At 50.7% G+C, this 15,116-nt stretch overlaps 1 protein-coding gene across 1 annotated transcript; it reads left to right on the forward strand.

Annotated features, from left to right (window-relative positions):
- The first annotated feature begins 3,208 nt into the window (after positions 1 to 3,208).
- On the forward strand, positions 3,209 to 10,311 carry LOC120986707. Its single transcript, XM_040415409.1, has 2 exons — positions 3,209 to 3,451; positions 9,709 to 10,311. Exons 1-2 carry the CDS (start codon positions 3,235 to 3,237, stop codon positions 10,116 to 10,118), a joined length of 627 nt encoding a protein of 208 aa, XP_040271343.1. The 5' UTR covers positions 3,209 to 3,234; the 3' UTR covers positions 10,119 to 10,311.
- Positions 10,312 to 15,116: the final 4,805 nt, after the last annotated feature.

The raw sequence follows: 15,116 nt of genomic DNA on the forward strand, positions 1-15,116 counted from the left end.
GGGAGAGAACAAGAGCTGTAAAAAGGAACACTTTAGTAAGTTGCTACATTTTTTGTTAAGTGCAATGGTTAAGTGCAATCATTAGCACTTAAATAGTGCATAAATTCACATTGTGGCACCTGGAAAGACAATACACACAATGGGCATGTTACTTTAACGTTGCATAACATTTGTAAACTGGTTACAATGACATAAATTATTAAATAGCATGACAATTATATGCAAGCTTTTATGTTGCAAACATTTTATAAAATAGTGCAAATTTTATAAGTGCAAGGGATAGGCTCAACAATAACTTGAGTCCGTATTCCTGGAAGTGCTTGAAGTTGTAGAAAAGTCCTTTGCAATCCACAGGGCAAAAGTTCATTGTAATCCAAAGGGTTAAAAGTTATTAGCAGCAACAGGCTATCAAGTAACCTGAGAAAGGGGATAAAACGGTTAACTTGGACGTAAGGGGTTAAGTGCTGATGTGGGGAGTCCTAACTGACATGACCATCTGGATGAGGACAAACAATGGCAACCTGGAACAAAAGGGTTAAAATCACACAAACAATGCCAACAGGTCCTCACCCGTCAGGTAATCAGTCCATGGCGTGGCTCCCAAACAATGTCACTTGTTGTATTTGTAGTGGGGACACCCTACAGGTAGGTGTCCAGCTCCTCATCGCTACTGGAACTGCTGAAGTGCATCAGAGGTAATTCCTGCCTCTGCTGGTAGCTGAGAGTAGTGTTGGTGGTGGTGCGCCAGCGCCCTCTACCGGTGACAGTAGGAATTGGCTGTACTGCCAGCCTGCAGAACGTGGCTGTAGCTTGCCGCAGACCGGGGTCCACAGCCGGTGCGGGAAGGGGCAGAATTTCTGGCTGCAAAGGCTCAGGGAGGACTGGAGCAGTTTGTTGAGGCTGCTTCCAAGGGAGCGTATAGCGAGGCAGGAAACACGGCTGCACCTTGGGGTTAAACGTGAGGACCGAATTATTTATCTGTCCTACCCTCAGGGTTGGTGGCGGTGACAAATCAGGAATCAAAGAAGCAGGGGCTGGTTGAGCCTTTTCCTTGAAGATCAGGCGGCCGTCCGGGGTTTCCTAAAGGCACCTGGTCCTAGTCGCAGAGCCTGGATCCTCCTGCCAGGTCTCTGGGGTAATGGCAGGGGAGAGTGGTTTCTGCAGCAGGGTGACTCCAGCCGCAAAGAGTCCTTGCATAGACCGCATGGGGGTGTACTCCACCTGGTCCCCAATATATAGGTTGTGCCTCTCCTGGGGCAGATAGTATCTCTTTACGGACCGGCAGCCTACAAACACCTCAGTGCCCGAATGATTGTCCTGGAGGAACCCCACTCCTCTCTCCACAGAGAACCATAGTACAGTTCCTGTACGCCGTGTCAGTATGGGGTCTCCGGACTGGGGGCTATCAAGAACCTCCTTCACCCACTCTTCAATGGCCGACTTATATTCCCAGGCCGTCTGGGCAAACGCGGTTATTTCGTGCGGTACCTCATGATTGAGGCTGCTTAGCTGGCTGTAGCTGGGCGGCGGAGTGGAATCCCTAGCCGCCTCCGCCGCACCAGGAGGTGGTAGTGGCTTGGCAGGCCTCAGGTTGATGACTGGCGCTGGGGTCTCAGGACGGCTAATGTCAAGAAGGACCAGGACTTTACTTCCGACTGCTCAGAAACTGCTGTTTCCAAAGGTTATAAAAGGAGTGGTCGAGAACCTAACTGAAAGACGCAAAAAAGCAAAGGCATATTATGGTAAAGGAGCCAAGGAACTTCTTGAACTAAGGATTGGTCAGCCAGTGCGAATACAACCATCGCCGTCGTCTACAGATGAAATTTGGCGACAAGGTATTTGTTTGGAGAAAGTTGCTCCACGATCTTATAAAGTGGAAGTAAATGGACAGTTGTACAGAAGGAACAGGAAGTTTCTGAGGACTGCGGATGACAAATCTGACATTGAAATAAGTGAAGTGATTACACCAGGTTCATCTCCAGATGAGACAACTCCCGAAGAAACAGGGATGGATGATCATATGCAACAATGTGAAGCTCCTGCCACACCAAGACGTACTAGAACTAGGGTTATTAGGACACCAACAAGATATAAGGATATTGTATGCTAGATACATTATAAAAAAACATTGTCCCCTTTGGAATGTATTGTGTTATCCAATCATCTTATGTTATATATTACTTGATTTCACAAGAAAGGGAGGATGTTAGGAGTTATACATGTTTACTGCCACCTGTAGGCTATATAGATATGACAGTTGTTAACCTTTGTCATATTGTTTGTGTCTGAATAAAGTTTTGTTGAATTACCTCAGATCGCCTCAGGAAACAGATGACACACACAGCTTGCCAAGAATCAAGTCTAGATGCACAACACTGTCTAGAGCAGGGGTGCACAACGTTTCCTGGTTGGGGGCCACATTGCCAGACTGAACCAATGACGAGGGCCGAAATTAAAATTTAAAGGTGTATTAACAACTGAAATATTGTACTTATGGCATATTGAACACACATTATATACCATTAATGTCTAGTTACACTTCCAGGACTCCCATCTAATGGGAGAAATATATGAAAAATACATCTGAGCAGCCACAAGACATAGGTATACATGTCTGTTACTAGATGGTTGGGGGCCGCACAGAATGGTATCAAGGGCCGCATGTGGCCCCCGGGCCGCAGGTTGTGCACCCCTGGTCTAGAGCATCCAGTCAAACAAATCTGACTTCAGCTAGCGCCGATTCAGCAAGATCTAAGCGTACTAGTTCTAGACGTTCAAGCATGACCAGTCTGTCATCGGCTAGCGACAAAGCGACTAAGGCAAGAGCAAAAGCAGAGGCAGCTTGCGCCATGGCTTCTTATGCGGAGCAGGAAGCTGAATTGATGAGAGAGCAAGCAAAAAGTGAATCTGAAGCACTTAAAAAGAAAGCAGAAGTGGAAGCCTCTTTACACTTACTCAAACAGCAGAAAAACGCGGCAGCAGCCTTAGCCGAGGCAGAAGTTTTCAGAAGGGCTGCTGAAGCTCAGTTCGATGGCATAGAAAACCAGATGTCATCCCACAGCGCAATCCAACGCACCCGTGAGTACGTACAGTCACAAGCAACCATGTACACCGACCAGCAGTCCAATGACGCACCTAGGTCTTCATTGACTCCACCAGCAATAAGCAACTTTGATACAACGCAACATTAAAAAGACTAAACCAGAATCTCAGTGTGGGAAGTCAAGTGGTCGCATGCTCAGAGACCAATCTGCCAACCCTCCAAGAGTGCAAACGGATGCTCGCGTACTCCCTCCTCAAGCAAATACAAGTCTGGATTATAGCAGAAAGACTTACAACAGACGAGAACAACCACCTAAACAAAGTGGATTCAGTCAAGCGCCTCATCAGCCTTACCAGCCGCAGCCATACCCTGAGTTTACACCCGAGAAGTATTCGCCAGACGCAACAAATATTGAAGGCTGCTTGCAGCCTGTAATTGTGGGAGGAGCGCACTTACCCTATTTAAACCCCCTCCTACAAGCAGGAGGGCGCCCGGTTCTTGCTTCTGCAGCATCAAGCGCCTGACGTCACTTCCGGTCGCGTCTTCCGTCGGTTCGTCACCCCGCATCCCGTTCGTGCTGCCAACCGCGTCGTCTTTCGTGAGTATCACCGCTTTGCGGCCCGGTCGGACGCGCCTGCCACCGGCACCTCGTGTCCCCTGTTCAGCCGGCCTGAAGCTCCGTCGGGTCCGGGACTGGCAGCGCAGCAGCTGCCCGTTCAACCCCGCACTGCCGCCGCCGCGGCTGCTATCAGCGAGTGCACATCGCGGCGCCCCCCCCCTCCAGGTACCGGTCTGGCGCATGCGCCGCTAATTGGGGCGGCGCCTCTGGGAGCGGGGAGGGGGGAGGGTGACTCAGCCACATATCGGGCATGGTTCGGTCAGGGATGTTCACTTGGCACTGCTGGCAGCGGGACCGTGGCGTCCCTGCCATCTTCCTGGTGTATTCCCAGTGCGGGGGTGCCAGGCGGCAGGACTAGCAGCGCAGCAGGCTCCGTTCCTACGATCAATTGCCGGCTGATTCTGACTGTTGGCCTGCTGCCCTTTAACCCCCGCGCTGCTGGAAAGAAAAAAAAAGAAAAAAGAAAAATAAGGGAAACCTTTGATCCAATGCCAGGCTGGGCGCCTGCAAAACCATAACAGTACATTGACTTCACCCTCTGGGTGACTGAGGGCAGTCGTTCCTGGAGGTCAGGGGTCTGTTGCCTGGGCCTCGCGCCGGTGCGGCTGTCCTCAGGTCTCCCGGGGGTCCCGCTCCCCGAATCACTCAGGGTACGCCATTTGGTGGTACCGCCCAAGTATCACGGGTTTCCCGATCCGCACGGTTGTCATCGTCCCTGCAGCCACCAGGTGTCATTTGTCCCCTGAATCGCTCAGGTTAATGTACTCCTCGAGTCGCTCAATGAAATGAGGTCCCCAACCACTCTGTTACAATGTTCCCTGTATCACCCAGGTGTCATGTCCCCTGAACCGTTCAGGTACAATGTCTTCCCGACGCACTCAGGGGTGGAAGTCTTCCCTGAAACACTCAGGTTGGGTACTCCTGATTCACACTGGCAATGTATTCCCTGAATCGCTCAGGTGCAATGTCTTCCCTGAATCGCTCAAGTGCAATGTCTTCCCTGAATCGCTCAGGTGCAATGTCTTCCCTGAATCGCTCAGGTGCAATGTCTTCCCTGAATCGCTCAAGTGCAATTTCTTCCAGGTATCGCTCAGGTGCAATGTCTCCCTGAATCGCTCAGGTGCAATGTCTCCCTGAATCGCTCAGGTGCAATGTCTCCCTGAATCGCTCAGGTGCAATGTCTCCCTGAATCGCTCAGGTGCAATGTCTCCCTGAATCGCTCAGGTGCAATGTCTCCCTGAATCGCTCGGGTGTTATGTCTACCCGAATCGCGCAGTTGTTGTGTTCCCTCGATTCAGGTGCGGTGCCCCCCCCGGCTTCGCGTTGGGGGTTACGTGTTCGCTGGGCCGCTATGGGGCATGTGTCCCTTGTTCCGGGGACATGTTGTTCCCTGTTCGCTCGGGTATCATGGATCCCCTTGGTTGCCAGGGCATCTTGTGTTCCTGTGCGTTCAGGGGTCATGTGTTCCCTGTTGTTCGGGGGTCATGTGTTCCCAGGTGGGTCTGGTGTCATGTGCAGTGAAACCCGGGTGTCATTCATTCCTGAGTCACTCGGGCACGATTCCGGTCCAGGTTCACGTGGGTCGGGGTCGCACGCCCTTTCGCTGCATAAGGGACTAGCAGTTCGCGTTCACTCGCCGGGTATCGGTCAAAACACAGCTTATTTCTTCACGTAAACAGGGCCTCGGCCACCAGAGCTGCAAGCAAGCCACTGTCGTTGCGCCAAAGTTTCCTCCCTGTTCAGGTAAGATCCAGCCACGGGGCTGCTGTTACACCCTGTCACTGCGTTGGGTATTCGTTGTCAACGAGCTCCCGTTCATAGGTCTCCGTCTCACTACAGAAGTCGGTAGCGTGATCCGTTTCGTTCCAGGTAAGTAGCGGACACCGCTATACGGTCGAACCCGTTCCCCTGCAGCTCTTGTTCGGTCACCCGGGGGAGGGGGAAGGAAATCTCATCTGTTACCTTCGTACCTCCTCCATGCAGCTTGAAGATGTCGCAGGCCCCGGAGTCGGATGATAACCTGTCCTTACCCGGGACCTCCGTGTCAGGGCGCGCCAGCAACCCCTCTCTGCGGAGCTGGACCGCCCCAAAGCTTGTTGCAGAGCTCAGACGAAGAGGGATTCACCATCCCGCCTCCGCGAGAAAAGCGGAGCTGTACCGTCTCCTAATGACGGCACCATCGGGCTCAAGTGACGAGCATTCTCCCTCGTCGATCCAGCTATCCCTCCTGCAGTTGCAGGCCACCATCGTCAGTCTGGCGGGTTCGATTGCGGATATCCAAACTAGGATGGGGGAATGGGAGTCCCGGCCTCCACCGGCACTGCCTTCCCCAGCCCTTCCGGCCTTACCTTCTACGTCCCAGGATTCGGCGCCAGGTACGGTCCGTTCCAGGCCCCAGATTGCCCCCTCGCATTACATTCCAGAAAACCTGAAAAGGGACATCCTGGCGGGGAGGGACGTCAACCTGGCGTCCATTCTCATTGCGTCGCAAGACGTATCTGAGAATAAGGTCATTAATTGCGGGGAGGTCTCGGTGGTTCTTCGGGCCAAGGATGCCCGCCTGAACCGTAAACTGTCGGTCCCCGAATTTGTCCTTGCGTTTAGCCTCTACCGAGATACCATCTGCGGCGTCCAGCCACACAGGCGTGAGGAGCTGGACTCCTATTTGTACCAGGTCACTGACTTAGGATACAAATACGGCATAACAAACTTCTATGATTACCACAGGTCTTTCTCAGCCAAGGCGGCCGCCGCCCTCGCCCAGTTCCAATTCATCACGGACTGGGCGAACCTGGACATGGAGCTGTTCTGTCGCCATTTTGTCGGGTTGCAGGCCCCCACGTGCGCAGCGTGCCAGTCCATACAGCACACGGCCGACTGGTGTCCCAACCTCCCCGGCCCGGGAGGGCTCCCAGCCAGGCCCCTCTGGCACGCAACGGTTCCAAGGTTCCACCGACAAGCTGGGCAGGCCCATTACTTTCTTAGGGCAGAGTCAGGTCTGCAACAACTTTAACGCCGGGGGTTGTGGTTTCAATAGTTGTAGAGCCTTGCACGTGTGCTCCCTCTGCTTCAGGGCTCACCCCCGCTCCAGCTGCCCGAAGAGACAACGTAAGACTCTATGACTAGCCGATATCAACATCGAGCTCTTGGGCGTCCTGTTGCGAGATCACCCCGATCGCCAGTCAGTAGAGTTCCTTCTCACCGGTTTCGAGAGGGGCTTCAATACGGGCTTCGTTGCCCTCCCTCAAGTTTCCTGGGAGGGAAGGAACCTACAGTCGGCTAGTCAGGACCCAGAGGCGGTGGCCACCCTGTTGCAGGACGAGGTTCGCAAGGGGTTCCTGCTAGGCCCGTTCAAATCCATTCCCTTTGCTGAGTGGAGGATTAATCTCATTGGTCTAGTCTCCAAGCAGGCCTCCAATAAAAAACGTCTGATATACGATTTGTCAGCTCCACACATGTCGCCGATCCCCAGTCTTAACTCCCTGATCCCGTCAGGGGAATTCTCAATGTCCTATGCATCCATCGATGAGGCCATCCAGTACATCCTGCTGGCTGGGGAGGGGGCTTGGTTGACCAAGGCCGACATCGCGGACGCCTTTAAACTGCTCCCCATCCTTCCTCGGTTATGGCAATATTATGGGTTGCATTGGGCAGACGGGTTTTATTTCGCTAACCGCCTCACCTTTGGGTCGAAAAGCAGCCCGTGGCTGTTCGACAGGTTCGCCTGTGCGCTGCACTGGATCCTTGTCCATCATGGGGGTCTGGACATGGTCATACATTACTTAGATGACTTCCTGATCGTCGAGAGACCCCAGGGCCCCCATCAGGCTTGGCGAGCTTGCTCCAGCTGTTCGCCGGTCTCAAGGTCCCCGTGGCATCCGCCAAGACAGAGGGTCCAGGCACTGGGGTTACCTTCTTGGGTGTTACTCTGGATTCGGTCCGCATGGAGGCCAGCCTCCCCGCGGCCAAGCTGGCTAAGATCAAGGCCGCCGTTTCCTCCGCGGCCTCTTCCGGAGTCTTGTCCAAGCGGGAGCTCCAGTCCCTGTTAGGATTGCTTATCTGTGCTTTCAAAATCATGCCACAGGGCAGGTCCTTCATTTCTCGGCTTCTCAATCTGCTCCCGACTGCTCCGGATCAGGACTCCACCATCCGGCTGGACGGTCACGCCATGGCGGATCTTCAGATGTGGCGAACCTTCCTGACCGGGTGGAATGGCATTTCCTTGTTCGTGCCATCCCCGGATGCAGCATCCCCCACTGTTTACACCGACGCCGCGGCCTCCCGCGGGTTCGCGGCAATCTTCTATCCGCACTGGTTGGTCGGCAGTTGGCCGGTGGAGCTCCTGTCCGAGGCTGAGGCTATGAGGTCCTCGCCACTGTTGGAGTTATACCCCAAAGTGGCGGCTGCCCACGTTTGGGGTCCGCTCTGGGCAAACAGGTCAGTCATATTAAGGACGGACAGTCAGGTCCTGGTAGAGGTGATCTCCAAGGGGAGGGCCAAATCTCTCAGGATAAGCTTGTCTGGCTGTCCTTGGAGTTCAACTTCCATGTCTTCGCTTTCCATATCCAGGGAGCACAGAACGTGGCGGCCGACGCCCTGTCCCGTTTTAACCTCAATGTTTTCTTTCAGAAACTCCCAGAGGCAGATCCCGTCGGCGTTCCAGTTCCACCATACAGCGCCCTCCTGCTGGACTAGAGCCCCTGATAGCAACCGCGCAGTCATTAGTACGGCGGTCGCTAGCCGCCAAAACCGCCAGGAACTATGACGCCGGGTTCAGCATGTTTAAGCGGTTCGCTGACACCCATCCACAAGGGGAGGTGGACGAGGTCACTTTCATCATGGCCTTCATAGCCCATTGCCACTCCCACCGCCACCTCTCGTTTAATACCATCAAGCTGTATTTGGCCGGCATCCAACACCACCGGATGCTCAGCGACCCCTCTGCCAGATCCATCTTTTCAAATCAGGCCATCAAAGCCACCCTCAGGGGCATTCAGAAAGTCAGTACGGCAGTCCAGGTGCGCAGGCAACCGGTTTCAGGTGAGCTTTTCCGCAGGTTATCCATAGCCCTGGACGGTCTTCCTTTTGGCCAATCAGCAAGCATCATTACAAAAGCGGCCATGTATCTCGGGTTTTATGGGTTCCTCAGACCCGGGGAGTTCACCTGCAGCGCCATCTCCCGAACAACCCTGCTCAGGCGACATCTCGCCTGGCACTCCGACCACTTCATTCTGTCCATTCCATCCTCCAAGACCAGTCAAACCGGTCCTCCCACAGAGGTGGAATTTTACCCTACGGCCAACTGTTGGTGTCCTATAAAGGTGCTCCAGGAGCTCCTGGCTTCCCTCCAATCTCCCGCTTTAGACGGGCCGTTGCTCCCGGTTAATGGTAAGCCCCTGTCTTCAACCCTGTTCATCTCCAATATCCGCACTCTGGCCGCAGGGTTGGGTTACAACCCTAGCACAATATCCGGGCACTCATTTCGTATAGGGGCCGCGTCCGCAGCTTCTAGTCACCAGGTACCGGCGCACATCATCCGCAAGATGGGTCGTTGGAGGTCGTCCTGCTTCACAAGGTACATTCCGAATCCACAGGCTGAGATATCCAGAGCCTTTTGTTCCTTGGCATTGTAGGCCTCAATGCTTCAATAAATATTCCATACCCTGCAACGTGCCGGTTCTCTTTTTGCCCACTTATTCAGGCCTTACCTCGTCACTGGCGACGGGCACACTGCAGCCAGTTAGGTCAGGACAGTCCGTAGGCATGCCTATTCTGTTCCTCCCTCAGCTCCTCCCACAAATATTGAAGGCTGCTTGCAGCCTGTAATTGTGGGAGGAGCGCACTTACCCTATTTAAACCCCCTCCTACAAGCAGGAGGGCGCCTGGTTCTTGCCCCTCCCTCCCATCCCCTTCATCATACTCTCCTCTTGGGTGGCCCACTTATTCAGGCCTTACCTCGTCACTGGCGTCGGGCACACTCCAGCCAGTTAGGTCAGGACAGTCCGTAGGCATGCCTATTCTGTTCCTCGCTCATCTCCTCCCACAAGTGCTATAGAAGTGGCAAAATTCCTGATGCACCGTGAGATAGTGGGCGCTGGTCTCATGAAATTCGATGACTGTCCAGAAAACTACTGGGCCTGGAAGTCATCTTTCCTGAGCGGTACCCAAGACTTAAATCTGACAGAGAAAGGAAAGCTTGACCAGCTTGTCAGATGGCTAGGACCAGAGTTCACTGAGCAAGCCCAAAGGATCAGATCAGTACATGTTCATGACGCAGCAGCAGGACTTGCAATGGTGTGGCGGAGACTAGAACAATGCTATGGATCACCTGAAGTGATCGAGGATGCTCTTCTGAAAAGGATAGAAAACTATCCAAGAATAACAAATAAGGATTACCAAAAGCTGAGAGGTTTGGGAGACCTACTCTTAGAAATAGAAGCCGCTAAGTCTAGTTGATATCTGCCAGGTCTCTCATATCTGGATACAGCACGTGAAGTTGAGCCCATAATCGAGAAACTTCCTTACAACTTGCAAGAAAGGTGGGTAGCTCAAGCTTCAAGATACAAGAAAGATCATCGAGTTGCATTTCCACCGTTCGCCTTCTTCGCTGAATTCATAGAAGACCAAGCTGAAATACGCAATGACCCAAGCTTTGCTTTCCCGAACAAGAGAACGGCAAGCTTCCCAAAGGTAGAGCAGAAACCTCCAGGGCTTTACAAAGAACGCAGAGCAACAGTTTCTGTAAGGAAGACAGAAGTTCCGCCTGAATCTGCAGCCAATCAGGAAGACAACACAAGGAAGAAAGTTGAGGAGTCAGACAAAATATGTCCTATCCACAACAAGCCTCATCCACTAAGAAAATGTCGCAGTTTCAGAAGTAAAACATTAGAAGAGCACAAAGCTCATCTTAAAGATAATCGCATTTGTTTCAGATGCTGCGCTTCAATTCAGCATCTTGCAAAAGACTGTACAAAAACAATACAATGCGCAGAGTGTAACAGTGACAAACACTTGTCAACACTGCACCCGGGACCACCACCATGGAAACAAGAAGTTCAGGCAACTCAAGAAGATCATGGTGGGGAGCAAGGCGAGAGTACAACGCCAGCAGTAACCTCAAAGTGCACTGAGATCTGTACAGAGCAGGGCCGCTCAAGATCATGCTCCAAGATATGCTTAGTCAAGGTGTATCCAGCAGGTTTCAGAGAAAAAGCAATCAAGATGTACACAGTCATGGATGAACAGAGTAACAGATCTCTGGCAAAAACAGAATTCTTTGACCTCTTCGGTGACAAAGGAAGTCCAACTCCATACACCTTGAAGACTTGTTCTGGAGTTGTAGAGACAATAGGGAGAGGAGCAAATAACTACATCATCGAGTCATTAGATGGAAAGACAAAGGTGACTCTACCTACCCTCATAGAATGTGATGAGATACCAGACGACAGGTCAGAGATTCCCACACCTGAAGTTGCTCATCATCACCCTCATCTGGTGCGAATAGCAGACCAAATACCAGCACTAGATCCAGATGCTGCAATCACCCTTCTACTTGGGAGAGATATTCTCAGAGTGCACAAAGTCAGAGAACAGTACAATGGGCCACACAATGCACCATTTGCACAACGCCTTGATCTCGGATGGGTCATCGTTGGAGAAGTATGTCTAGACGGACTGCACAAACCAGCAAAGGTAAATATCTACAGAACACATCTGTTTGCAGAATGGTCGTACATCTTGTCTTTGCCCATGTACCAACAGTCTACACATTAAAGAGAGATTAGATAGCCCAACACATCATCGGAGTATCCAGAGGTGCATGGAAGACTTAGCCTCAACTGGAAATACAGATGAACTGGGTTGTAAGGTGTTTGAAAGAACACGAGACGACGACAAGCCAGCACCCTCGGTAGAAGATACCCTCTTCCTCGAGATCATGGACAGAGAAGTCTACAGAAACAAGTCAGGCAGCTGGGTAGCCCCTCTACCCTTCCGGTCACCACGCCATCACCTTCCTGACAACAGGGTACAAGCAGAGAAACGCTTCAGTTTGTTGCAGCGCACTCTACAAAGAAATCCAAATATGAAGAAACACTTCCGAGCCTTCATGCAAAAGATTTTTGACAACGAGCAGGCAGAAAGGGCACCACCACTACAAGAAAACCAAGAACACTGGTACTTACCAATATTTGGGGTGTATCATCCTCAGAAACCAGGTCAGATACGTGTAGTATTTGACTCTAGTGCGAAGCACGAAGGCATCTCACTAAATGACGTCCTTCTCAGCGGACCTGACCTGAACAACACACTCCTTGGAGTACTCATCAGGTTCAGAAAAGAACTTGTAGCAGTAACAGCAGATGTACAACAGATGTTCTACTGTTTCTTTGTTCGAGAAGATCACAGAGACTACTTAAGGTTCCTGTGGTATGCAGACAATGACTTTAACAAAGACTTCACAGAGTACAGGATGAAGGTACATGTGTTTGGAAACAGCCCTTCCCCAGCTGTAGCTATCTACAACCTGAAACGAGCAACACAGCAAGGTGAAAGACATGGTCAAGAAGCCAAACAGTTCGTCATGAAGAACTTCTACGTGGACGATGGACTTGCTTCTTTCTCCAGCAACGAAGAAGCTATTAACGTCCTGAAAAGTACAAAAGAAATGTTGGCAGAATCCAACATAAGATTGAACAAGGTAGATTCCAACAGCTACAGAGTCATGGAAGCATTTCCAATGGAAGACTGTGCTAAAGACCTCAAAGACTTAGATCTAGGAACAGAATCACCACCCTTGCAAAGAAGTCTTGGGCTTAGTTGGGACCTAAAGACTGACAGTTTTACCTTCAGGGTCTCCAGAGAAGAGAAACCATTCACAAAAAGAGGTGTCCTATCTACAGTCAACAGTCCTTATGACCCCCTGGGATTCGTAGCACCCATCATCATGCAAGGCAAAGCTCTTTTGAGACAGATCACTACTGAGCAGGAACAAATTGACTGGGACGTACTTCTTCCTGACGAGAAGCAAATGCAGTGGAAGTTGTGGAAAGACTCATTGTTAGTGCTCGAACAACTCAACATTCCAAGACCGTACGTATTTGTTTCCTTGTCTGCTACAAAGAGGAGAGAATTATGCGTATTCTCTGACGCTTCCACTATGGCTATTGCAGCTATAACTTACCTTAGGGTAATAGACACTGAGGGACAAAGCCATGTTGGGTTCATCATGGGAAAATCTAAACTAGCTCCCAGACCTGCTCACACTGTCCCACGTCTAGAACTTTGTGCTGCTGTCTTAGCGGTAGAGATGGCAGACATGATTACGACTGAACTGGACATTGAGATCCATGCAGTGAACTTTTATACGGACAGCAAGATTGTGTTAGGATATATTCACAACGCTTCAAAAAGATTTTACACATTCGTGACCAACAGAGTGACACGTATCAGAAAGTCTACAAGTCCAGATCAGTGGCATCACATCAGCACGGACAAGAACCCAACGGATCATGGGACAAGATTGGTGTCAGCCGCTGTACTCAAGCAAACTAACTGGTTCGTAGGTCCATCGTTTCTTGGTAAGCCAGAAACCAAAGAGACTACTCAGGTAGAGACCTTTAAGCTCATAGAACCAGATCAAGACAAAGAGGTAAGGCCTCAAGTTGCAGTTTGCAAGACTTTAGTTACCAGAGACAGTCTGGGCACCCATAGATTTGAAAGGTTTTCCAGTTGGAAGTCGCTGACCCGTGCAATCGGAAAACTTATCTGTCTAGCCAGATACTCCTGCAGAGCTACTAATACTGATCAGCGTAGCAACGACCATCTTGAACAAGCCAAGGTCGCGATCATCAAATGCGTCCAGCAGGAAGTCTTTAAAGAAGAAATTCAAAGCCTTCTGAAAAAGGAAGAGATTTCTCGACACAGTTCGCTCAAGAAGTTGAACCCTATCCTCGACGAAGACGGAGTACTAAGAATTGGAGGTCGTTTGTCGGCAGCGGATATGACTATCCAAGAGAGACATCCCTTCATCATACCTAAGAATCATCACATCGCTCTTCTTCTAGTAAGACACTATCACGAGCAAGTTGCACATCAAGGACGACACTTCACTGAAGGAGCAGTACGGTCAGCAGGATTGTGGATCATAGGAGGTAAGAGACTAGTCTCCAGCGTGATCAGCAAATGCGTTACCTGTAAGAAGATTAGAGGGAAACTTGAGGTTCAGAATATGTCAAACTTACCTGCAGACAGACTTGCTTCAGATCCTCCGTTCACTCACGTAGGTCTAGACGTTTTTGGACCATGGAACATCTCTTCTCGCAAGACCAGAGGAGGCAGTGCCGAAAGTAAACGTTGGGCTGTTCTGTTCTCTTTTCTGAGTACTAGAGCAGTTCATATTGAAGTGATTGAATCTTTATCCACTTCAAGTTTCATCAATGCCTTGAGAAGATTCTTCTCTATCAGAGGACCAGCGAAATTGATTCGTTCAGACCGCGGCACAAACTTTATTGGGGCCTGCAAGGAGTTGAAGATCATCTCTACAGACTCTGAAACAGGTTCCTATCTTCAAGATCAAGGATGCACTTGGACTTTTAATCCTCCACATGCATCGCATATGGGAGGAGCCTGGGAGAAGATGATTGGAGTAGCTCGTTGTATTCTGGATGCCATGCTCCTGAAGGTTGGGTCTACTCGCCTCACTCATGAAGCTTTGACTACATTAACGGCTGAAGTCGTGGCCATTATGAACGCCAGACCTTTGGTTCCAGTGTCTACAGATCCGGAGATGCCGTCAGTCTTGACACCCGCAATGCTGCTGACCCAGAAGATGGAACCAGTGACAGCTCCCACAGGAGACTTTGACCTCAAGGACTTGTATACCAAGCAATGGAGACAAGTTCAAAGCCTTGCGGACATTTTCTGGAAGAGGTGGAGACAGGAATTCCTGGTGACACTCCAGCCACGCAAGAAATGGCAAGATGACAAACCCAACTTACAAGTTGGAGACATTGTCTTATTAAAAGACACTCAGACCCACAGGAACGAATGGCCTATTGGACTCATTGTGGGGACTGATCCTAGTAGTGATGCTAGAGTTAGAAAGGTTGAAGTTAGAATTGTTAGACAGGGCATTCCCAAGGTGTATGCTAGGCCAATTTCTGAAGTAGTTTTACTTCTGTCCAAAGATTAGTGGCATAACAAAAGGTATGCCAGGTGGGGAGTGTGCTGACTTTGTGTGATGTTGTGATAGATCACTGTGACCTTTAGCCTCTTTCTCCTGATGCATGATGGGGGAGGAGGAGCTGTACCAGGAAGTCAGACGGTGTGTGAGGGGAACTGGAAGCAGACACATGAGGCTGAGAAGGGATTACATCTGATAAGGACAGAAGCTGTTTGGAATAAGACTCCTCCATGTAAGAATGCCATAATGTTCTGAGTAATAAACCTTGCTCT

The sequence above is a fragment of the Bufo bufo genome, chromosome 1 (genome assembly GCF_905171765.1).
Source record: "Bufo bufo chromosome 1, aBufBuf1.1, whole genome shotgun sequence".
Taxonomy (NCBI): domain Eukaryota; kingdom Metazoa; phylum Chordata; class Amphibia; order Anura; family Bufonidae; genus Bufo; species Bufo bufo.

Coding starts and splice junctions, on each gene's coding strand:
- LOC120986707 (XM_040415409.1), top strand. CDS start 3,235: ATGCTCAGAGACCAATCTGCCAACCCTCCAAGAGTGCAAACGGATGCT. Junction 3,452..9,708: donor GTATTCGCCAGACGCAACAA/ATATTGAAGGCT, acceptor CTCCTCCCACAA/GTGCTATAGAAGTGGCAAAA.